This window comes from Mastigoproctus giganteus, chromosome 14, assembly GCF_048544385.1.
Source record: "Mastigoproctus giganteus isolate SK-2022 chromosome 14, ASM4854438v1, whole genome shotgun sequence".
Taxonomy (NCBI): Eukaryota; Metazoa; Arthropoda; class Arachnida; order Uropygi; family Thelyphonidae; genus Mastigoproctus; species Mastigoproctus giganteus.
Genome location: NC_143588.1, coordinates 104,302,365 through 104,313,113, shown reverse-complemented (window position 1 = coordinate 104,313,113; position 10,749 = coordinate 104,302,365). Strand labels below are relative to the sequence as shown.

Here is a 10,749-nt window from a genome sequence, read left to right as displayed (position 1 = left end):
TGAATACCTGTAGGATAGTCAGAGATTTCATCGACCGACAGTAAACACCAGACATTACAACCACCCTGTGTACTGCTACCCATCACGGTGTAGAACCGCCCAATCAGGGAGAAATAATATAAGAGCAACAACAACAATAATAATAATTATAAATAAAAGGTTCTGGGCACTCTATCACGTTCAACGTTATAAATTATTTTCAATCTATTATTAAATAGATGGCGCCATGGTAGAAATTATGGCCATGTGTGTTTCTTTTTGAAATTGTTTATACAGTATTTGTTCGCTTATATTTGTTATATAGGTTTTAAAGTATTCATCCATTCACTGTGGTGCGTGGAATATATGAAAGGGCGAGGCTGAAGTATGATGTCCGAAATTCCATTCCTTGAGTTAGGCACCTGACTTTTTTGTGTGTTACATAATAAAAATATGAATTCGCATCAGTATTTCTTTGCAGAAACTTTCAGGAATGAAATAAGTGATAGTTTCCAGAAATAAAATGGTTTTAGTCAAATAGAGTTCGTTTTAGAACTTATATATATATTGCGAGCATAAATTTAATTTAATTTTGTCTAAAATGAAATTCCGAGGAAAAATTGTGGAGGGAACATCCATTCAACAAATCACTAGTAAGTTGATCCATTGGAGCACTTTGTGTACATCTTCAACCCACATGCTCAGAAATTTTGTTAGATTGGGGGATCATGCCGACTAGCCTAGTCAGCATTATACATCACCTTCAGCTACCTAGCTGATTTAAGGTACATCACCTGGGCTGTACCTAGATACATGATACATCACCTGGGCTGTACCTAGATACATGGTACATCACCTGGGCTGTACCTAGATACATGGTACATCACTTGGGCTGTACCTAGCTGATTTAAGGCGGAGGGTATATAGGATTTTTCCCCGTTGGTTATTCCAGGTTTTTCAGCCTGTACGATACATCTCTACAGACATAATGCATTTTCGTTTATGAGAGTACGCTAAGGGCCATTAATACCAATATATAAGCACAGTTGTATAATATAAAACAAAATGCTCGTGGGAGCGTTTTGGACCCTCATCCCTTTGAGTGCACCTACGCATATATAGTACTAGAAGTATAGGCTCCAATACCTTTCTTGTTTGATATCGCCATAAAAAAAAAAATAATATTAAAATGTAAGTGCTTCATAAGTCACTTTTTTGTATCATCTTGTTGCTATTGGTACCAAATTACTTGGTAAACGACCATAATTAAACCTGTTTTAGTATTGTTCATGCCACTGCTCTTTTGAATGACTAAGTATGTCAGAATAAAATTTTAAAGTGAAATTGTTATTTATCTCCATCATGCAGCTATTGAAAGTTCTTATATATTGGGTTTCTAGGCAATCTCGTGCTAGTTTATCTCATGAGTTGTGGCTGCTTATTCACTTGAACTTAGTATTTCAGATTTCATCTTATTAAATCTATGACTGAATTAGCCTTTTGCTGATTTCAAAAAAAAAAAAAAAAAAACATCAAGTGTAACCGTTTTTTTTTTTTTTTTTTTTTTTGCTAATGACAACATCATATACAAATAACTTTTGCTTACATGCGTCTTATAACTACTAATACCATGATGTACTTTAAAATACAGTATTGTTTTTCCAGGAAATATTTCTTAAACTCGCTACTATTGCACCAGAACTTAGTCAATGTGGAGATTATATTTAGAAAATTATTTATTTTTATGCTTATGATGTTCCCAAATTTTTAATAGAAAAACTAAAGTAAAAGCTTTTCTTTAACTCTCCATCATTCACATCTCTAAAGGGAACATATTTGGTCACATGGTGACTAATTTTTTTAGCTTTTTTTGTCCCACCTTTTCATTGATTGAAGTTCCTCTTACTATATATATATTTTTTATACTCAGCTTTTATTATCCATGAGGCAATTTATCTATGATTAGCAATTCTACAGATTAACAACTTTCTGGCTATGTGTTAAGGAAAATTTCATCCAATTCAATTTATACTTCTCCCTTAGTTTGAATTTATGCCCAGAATTAATTTAATATAATGAAAATTTCATCTTCATTGATTTTACTATCTCCCTCAGGGTTTTTTAAATATTAATCAGGTCCCCTGTGAGGTACCTTCTTACCAAATTCTGTAACTTACATATTTTAAGTCTCTAATTGTATAGGTACCCTTTTGCTAATATCACCAGATGCATTGCCTATCTTTGGGCCTTTTTAAGACGCAAGCCATCTTTTAAGTACGTGGTCTTATATTATGGAAGCATCGTAAATTCCCTATCTGTGTGCATTTGATAATTCATTACTTTCAGTAGTATTTTTTTGTAACATTGTAGTATCAGTAATCTTATTTACCATCTACCCAACTCTGGGGTCTGCTATCAACAGCTTCCTGCAAATCAAAAGTTACTACTAATAACTGGTTGATCAACTCAAAAATTTAATTTAAGCTCATTAATATTGTTAATTTCAGTTTAGAGTCTCATATGCCTATATAATCATTTCATCAAATAAAGGATATTTTTATGTCCCTAAACTTTCATATATATAGACATGCCACATTAGAGCCACAGTTTTTTTTATTGTGGTTGTATTTTTTATTTATATTCAAGGGGTCTCACCTCATTTCAGTGGCGCTTTCGTAGCCAGGTGGGCAGGAGCGGCAGTGTGTAGCACACACACTTCTTGATTAGACCAGGGTTTGAGCCTGTGACCACCAAATACGGAGGATGCGGAAAGGTCAGGGAATGACCACCGCATATCCCTGGAGCAATATGGCTTTAGTTGCTAATGCACCTAAAAACCAAATAACAACAACAACAACAACAACTCATTTAGGTGCTGACAGGGAGGTTGAGGGAGAATATATTTCTAACTATATTTTTCAGATTTATTTGTGTTCCATCACCTCCTAACAACAACTGAGGAACTGTCAGCGTGGCAGCTCAATGCTAGTAATTGTATAAAAATTGTGTGAAACTTAAAAAACAAAAAAAAAATGGGCCTAAAATTAAATAAATAAGAGGTTATCATCTACATAAATTAAGACACTACTGATCACAGTATCTGAAACATTTAGCTTAAATCCCACGTTACTGAAAAATGTTTGCAACATAATTAGACACAGGAGCACCTTTCCATTTAATTTTAAATATGTATAGTACCCATAAATGTCAATTCTTTTACAATTCAGAATTATTTAAGATCTGTTGAGGATGAATAAATTGGGACATGAATGAATAAGCATAATTTGTATAAATTATTGTATGCAAATGACCTCTATAGCTGAGTGGTCAAGCACTAGGGTACAAAAGTGCATGTACTTGGAGTGACTGTGGTTCATGCCGCACGATTAATAAATACATAGAATATTCCTGTATTCCCTCTATCTTGTGAACTCCTCTGAACTTAAGTAATCATCTGGACAAAAAAAAAAAAAAATTTAAATGTAAATATTGCAGAGGGCATAGCAAAGAGATATAAATAAAGCTGGTAGAGGATGGGGGGAATGCAGAAACAAACTTTGTGAATTTGAACTAGGAGGTGGTGGAATGTCTGGGGTAAGGTTTAGTGTATTGAAGCTCCAGATTTTGGAGCTTAACATTACAAAAACCCCTTTCTGGAACATTGTGTATCGTCAGAAGGCAGTTGACCTTGCCAAAGTTGAACATCAGCTAGGTGGATTGCATATTTTGACAACAAGAAAGCTTTACACCTTGGTCATCACCATGGTGATGTGTCAGCACTACTGCAGTGTTAAGGCATCAACAACAATTTTCCCAGATGTGTTGCTGCAGACTTTGATAAAAATAATTTAATGTAGTGACAGGTGCAGTTGTATTGTGTTCAGAGGAAATGGCCCTTGAAGGAGTGGAAAAGAATTTTCGGGAGCAGCAAATCTTGATATATACTGTATATGCTTTTTTACCAGATGGAAGAATTTTTTGTGTTAGCCTGTAAACATTTTGAAAAGGGTTGTAACAATAGTTTCTGTGGACAGCATTGTGCAGAAATAGTGATATTGCAAATCCTTAGTATTACCGTTCTTCCAACATTAAAAATTTTATGGTGCAAAGGCTTACACTTTTTAACAGAACAATGCAACATAAAGTGCATTTGTAGTTTTGTGGAGAATGAGACACTGACAAACTAGCCTTTTTGGAGTTGAATTAAAAATTGCTAAGATGGAGGTATATTTCTATCAACATATGCAAAGACTACGAGTTTTCGGTGCCTCTATAGCCAGGTGGACAGGAGAGGCAGTGCATAGCACACGCTTCTTGATTAGACTGGAGTTCGAGCCCGTGACCACCAAATACGGAGGATGCAGAAAGGTCAGGGAATGACCACTATATCCCTGGAGCAATATGGCCTTAGTTGCTAATGCTCCTAAAAAAACCAAATAACAAACAAACAAACTACGAGTATTACAGGCTAAGGCGGGACATCGAACCGAAAAGTGCTTGTGGGCTGTAGACATAGTTCTCTAGGGGGGAGAGCTCATGGACTGCTAGTCAGAAATAGAGATATATATTAAAAATTCTGTCAGAAACTGAGAGAAATACATTAAATATTTTTGTGTATTCCCCCCCCCCCCCCACATAGATGTTCAGTGACTATCAATATTAGCATGCACATCCAAGGAAGTTTTGGGTTTGAGCTTGCACACTGCCATAAAAAAAATGCATGGCCTATTGTTAACTGTGGTGCTGAAAATCCCTCTGCCCTTAATAAGTTAATACGTATGCAGTAACAATGAATTTGTAAATAATTCTTCTGGCCTAGGCTGTCTAGAGAATAAAAGAAAGTTTATTTATAAGTGATGAATTTTATTTAAATATTATATTAGTATATCTCCTTTAAATATTATCATTTATTGTTTTGATACAGGTTTAACTATGTTAGCCTGTGAAAACTGATAACATTTAGGGGAGCACTGCATGACAAATATAACAGGGCTACTAATTTTACAGGACTGGGCCACAGGATGCACTACAACATCTTAAAATCTGATTTGTAAACTGTTCTCATTTCTCTTATGTACAAATGTGTGTGTTCTTACTGTTATAATAATTTATTCTTTACAGGTCCCATTGTTTTCTTATGCTGATTTTTGTGTTTTTTTTCCTCCATTACAGAAGTTATCAGCACTGTATCCAAAGTAGCAAAAACTGCTATTTTGAGAATTTCCATAACTCACTTATATTTTATCATGAAAGACCAAACAGCTTCAGTAAGTGGATCATGTTTGTGGTGTGAATTGAGTCAGGTAAAATTTGTAATTTTGATCTTCTTTTAAGAATTGATATATACAAGATCTCAAAAGTTATAAGAAAATATTTAATTTACCTAATTTCGTGTCATGTTCCCACAAAGTACACCCTTTGGAACTCAGTACACCAAGCTCAATGATTCTGCCACTGTTCAAAGTGTTTTACAATCAAATGTCTCTTGTAATTAATTTTTTTTTAGCGTGCCTCCGTAGCCAGGTGGGAAGGAGCAGCAGCAGCAGCGCGTAGCACATGCTTCTTGATTAGACCGGGGTTCGAGCCCGTCACCACCAAATACGGAGGATGTGGAAAGGTCAAGGAATGACCACTGCATATTTCCGGAGCAATATGGCCTTAGTTGCTAATGCTCCTAAAAACCAAACAACAAACAAACAATTAATTTTTGCACTTCATTTTTGGGAAGAAAAAGTTGCAGGGAGCAAGATTTATAGAATAAGGGGTTGAAGAACTAGAGGCATTTGATTTTTGTCAGAAACTGTTAGACAGGGCAGCCTATTACCTTTAAAACTATCTGTTCCCTTGGAAGCATACTGTTATTTTGAACACCACCTGGCTATTTGTGCTTTTTGATAAATCATCTTCTCCAAAGATTGTTCATAATGTATTTCTGAAGTGGTTTTACTAATCTAGAAACAAAACTTGATGCAAAATCTTTTCTTTTGAATCATTTTAAAAAGCTGTTTAGTGAAAATGTGTTATTCAGCTTCATGAAACTATTTCACATAAATGACTGACACAGCATAAACGAAGGCAGACTTCTGCAGAAAGTTTATGATAATCACCAAGTTTTCCGGAAGAATGCTATTATCAGTAGGATTGTTACGTGCATATTCTTTTAACTCTTAGGTAGCACTGATATGGCACTTGAATGGCACATTTTTGTGACATCAGCCACTGAACTGGGTAGGATAAACACTGGCTGTGGTTAAGGGCTACACAATGAAATTTATTTATTTATTTATTTCGTATGATGTGATCAATACACGAAGGAACCAGTTTTTTCTTGCTTCCTTTGTGTATCGTGACCGGGATATCCAACCAACCGGTTGGTTCGGCATCATTGTGATATCCAGCCCGAGATGGGAATCGAACCCGCAACCTTTGGGTTGCCAGGCAAGCACTTTACCTACCCAGCTAGCCCGGTCGGCCACAATGAAATGATTTATTGGTTTGGAATTTAAGTTAAATTTATGCAAAGCTTTATGGTGTGGAGTTTCATTACCTTTGGTTAATTGGTACAGAAGTAAAATAAAATAATATAACATAATGTATATTTACACATAAAATATAAAACTGGTAAAAACTGTTCAGTTAAAGAAAAGTGAAAGTCCTGTTACCAAGAAAATATGATAAACGTAAACTAATAGTAAACATGTGGTAATAATATGGTAATAGGTAAGAAATAAAAATATGGTAAAAGTAAACTAACTTTTGACATCCCAGGATATCGAAAGCTATCATTTGCTTTTTTACCTTGTTTTTATCTCACTCTCATTTTATTTGAATCAAGCAATTTACATTGTCAAATAAAGTTCTCCAAAGAACATTTATGATTAACAAAGACATCTTGGTGTCGAAAGCGTTTGTCTGTTTATTACGTTGTTTTTAATCCTGCTTTTTATTCCATTTTTGCTTTATTTTAGTTTTATATTTTATGTGCAAGTATAATTTTTAAATTATTTTACTTTATATAGTTAGTCATTAAAATCATTAAAGAAAACTTTGATGTGATTGTTATTATCAAAATTGATTACTTGTAAAATACTCTAACCTATATGGTCATGTTGGAGTATACACAGAACATTTAAAATCATTCCCACTGAACATTTTAATATTTAATTTGTGTTAAGAAAATCCAAAAACACATTTTTCCTATGGAAAATACAGGCAGTTCTCACTTTATGAGTTCTTTTTTCAAGTATCAACAAAATTGAAAATATGAACATTAATTGCAATAAATAAATGCATAAATGTTGCATTTCAAGCCACGCACGTAGCTATATAATACTAAAGTACTACTGTAGTATTGTATAGCTATATGTACTAATGCACAGTAGTACGTATAGCTATACGTACTACTGTGCATTTGTTTGTTTGTTCAGGCAAATGAGAGCATTGACTGACTTTACATGACATAAAACAGTTACTATGCTGATACGCCGACCGGGCTAGCCAGGTAGGTAAAGTGCCTGCCTGGCAACCCAAAGGTCGTGGGTTCGATTCCCACCTCAGGCTTGGATCACAGTAAAATGCAAAAACTTTGGGAGGTGCAATATGGCCATAGAAGCTGATGTGCCAACAACCAACAAAAAAAAAAAAAAAAATGATATTACAAAGAGTGTTAGGTTGCTCTTCATTTTTGTTGTCTTGTCTTATTTCAAATTCATCCTGCTTATTAATACTGTACAGTATGCCAAATTGAAGTAATACTACAGAGAGTGATATTAATAAAAAGAAACAGTGAAGAGGAATAACACTGGAAACAAAATATGAGATCATAAGCAAACGCAGTCTCATTATTCTTCACCATCAGTTGATGATGATGAAAAATAAATATTCTTTAATGTTTGTATGGCATAAATAAATTCTTTATTATAATTTGCTTGATTTTAAAGGTTATGTCTTCATTTATTTGGACAGATAAATGATTGTTTAAGCATAAATTATTGTTTTGTTGACCTTTATTTAACATTACTATGGTCATATTTCATTGTTGAGAACGTAACTTCTGTTTTTAACATTACATTTATAGGAAATAAATTGCTCCTTTACGAGTTTTAGCTTTACAAGAGTGCGCTAGGAACAAATTAACTCGTAAAGTCAAGAACTACCTGTATATATCTGGAATTCTGCACCTTCACAGTGGGTTGCCTTGGTATTATACGAAGTCAAACAGGTAGTGCAATACCAAGGCAACTCATAAAGGTCCTACAAATATCTCTTTGTTAATACAAAGAGATATTTGTAGCCAGAATAAAATACATAATTAATTTATGTTGTGATAAATAAATCGGTAATTATTTTTGAGAATTCACTGTATTTAAAAGAAACAAGGGTTATATTTATCGAATAGTGCAAAATTCTTTAGAATAGAACAGTATCATCCATAGTCTATTCTATACTGCACATAAAAAGTATTATGGTCTTAAAATTGTACCTTGCATATACAGAAAAATAATTTGGTGTTGACCATGTGTTATGAAGGTGCCTCCGTAGCCAGGTGGGCAGGAGCAGCAGTGCGTAGCAAACGCTTCTTGATTAGACCGGGATTCGAGGCCCGTGACCACCAAATACGGAGGATACGGAAAGGTCAGGGAATGAGCACCGCATATCCCCGGAGCAATATGGCCTTAGTTGCTAATGCTCCCAAAAAACCAAATAACAACAATGTGTTATGAATAAATATTAATTGATCATTTAAAAATTTTTTTCTCCTCCGAATTTTCAGTATCTTTCAGTATTTGCAAGTTCTTTCTAATATATATTATTTTCTAATACAAGTCAGAAGGTCGCTTTGCTCCCTTCTGCGTGTCATGCAAATCTGAATTATACCTCTTTATATTTTAATTTTTTTTAGTGGGAGAGACCCCCCCCTCACACCCCATTCTTCGGCATTTTTTATTCATTTTCTGTTAATACAAAGAGATTTTTAGCTGCCTTCAATTGTCCATGCAAAAAACATGGTGCTGCTGTTAAGTCAACACCAACCTTAGATAATGTTTGACCTTGACTTTTGTTTATCATACTTTTGTCATACTGAAAGCCAATTTCACAGGAAACTGTGTTTGTTGAAAAATGAAGTTATATTCCCCTTTGTTTGAATACATATGAATCTGTGGAATATATGCTTTCAATCCAGCTCTGTCACCTGTGACATGTTCACAAACAAAACATTTGTTCCTTATTCACGTAGTCTTATGATATAAAAGTAGTCTTTCATTTTCCGTATCTTTCCTTTCTTAATTGTGAAGCCTTTAACTTATTATTTCATAATTTTCAATAATTGCTTTGTTTTCTTCGATATTAGGATTTTTAAATGTTGCTTTATACTCAAGGTCTTTTTCTTTTCAGTCTTTCCGATATGATCTTTCTCTTTTTTATTGCTGCCATTAACAACATTGCTAATAGCTGAAGAAACTTTTGAAAAAATTGAATCGTTGCCTTGAGACATGTATAATTCTAAAAATTAAAAGAATAAATATTCTTTTATATATAGAAAAAATTAAAGACTGTAAAAACTTAAAAGAGTTCGTAAAAGCATCTTTGAGACAGACCTGTCAATCACTTTGTTGTAGTATGATGCAATAGCAATTAGCCCTACCTTGCGGAAAGCAAAAGGTGTGCACGTGAAAAAGCAAAATATTCTTTTATATATAGATGTATATTTTTTTCTAATATTTCATTTTCATTTAGGATCACTTCTTCAGTGAGTATAATATGGAAGGCTTGTCAGCTGAAAACAATGAAATTTATCTTGAGTTAAGTCCTGAAAATGTAGTGAGGGCTCTTAAATCTTGTCAGGCTGCCAAATCCCTGAAGATCAAGCTGACAAAGAAACAAGTTCCATGTCTGACACTTGAAGTTGAATTGGTGAGTTTCATTTTGTGTGTATGTTGGTAGTTGTGGTATCATTGGATGGGATTTGCACAATTTAATTTTTTTTACTGCCCATTTAAATCCTGTTGATGACATGAGAAGCAATTAAGGAATTTTAAATGTTCTGTGTGTTTTTTTTTCATTCTATAAATATAAAACACAAACAGTTTACAGATGTGATGCACTAACACTCATTGCCCATGGTTGTAATTAGATGCATTTTGATACATTCCTATACATACGTCAACATTAATAATATGAAAAAAATAATAAATTACATCCTTTCTCTTTAGCCTTCTTTAGCTTTGCATTCTCGATTTGTAACTCATGATGTTCCTGTGCATGTAGTTCCACGTCGCATTTGGGATGAATACCAGGAACCAGAAATGCCACCATTTGATGTAAGTACTTAGTTGCGTTCTTATATCCTTTTGTTTTTCTAAATTATTTACATCAAGCTAGCTTAGAAAAGCTTAAGCACTCACTGCTAAACCAGACTAAAGCCAAAAAGAAGATATGAAGTTGATAACAGAAAATCTGTTTTTATTTTCTGTTATCAGTTTCATTCCTTCTTTTTGGCAGTAGTCTGGTTTTGCAGTAGTGCTTAAGCTTTTCTGGTCTTACTATTACTGCATTAGGGCTTCTGTGATGTGATTTTATTGCTTTGGCGGGCTGGCATTTTAGTTAATGTTTGTCTCCATCTGTTGCGGTAATTTTCATTACATTCAAAATGTAGTAATTTTCATGGATGTTGTATCCAGGGCCCTCTGATGAGATTAGATGCAATGGTCATCTGTTCTTGTTCCTTGCTTGTTTGTCTTATGACTATTTTCTTTTGTGGTTGTTTTC

General features: G+C 34.0%; 1 protein-coding gene across 2 annotated transcripts in view; it reads left to right on the top strand.

Moving 5' to 3' along the window:
• Positions 1-326: 326 nt before the first annotated feature.
• Hus1-like (Hus1-like checkpoint clamp component) overlaps positions 327-10,749 on the top strand; it is a 28,050-nt gene continuing 17,627 nt past the window's right edge. The window contains exons 1-4 of one of the 2 annotated variants that reach the window (XM_090388842.1): positions 327-392; positions 5,152-5,282; positions 9,718-9,894; positions 10,194-10,301. In XM_090388842.1, coding sequence (XP_090244968.1) covers positions 5,226-5,282; positions 9,718-9,894; positions 10,194-10,301 — 342 coding nt within the window. In that variant the 5' untranslated portion in view covers positions 327-392; positions 5,152-5,225. Of the gene's footprint in view, positions 393-542; positions 633-5,151; positions 5,283-9,717; positions 9,895-10,193; positions 10,302-10,749 lie in introns of those variants that run through there. The other variant, XM_090388841.1, reaches the window with a different exon arrangement.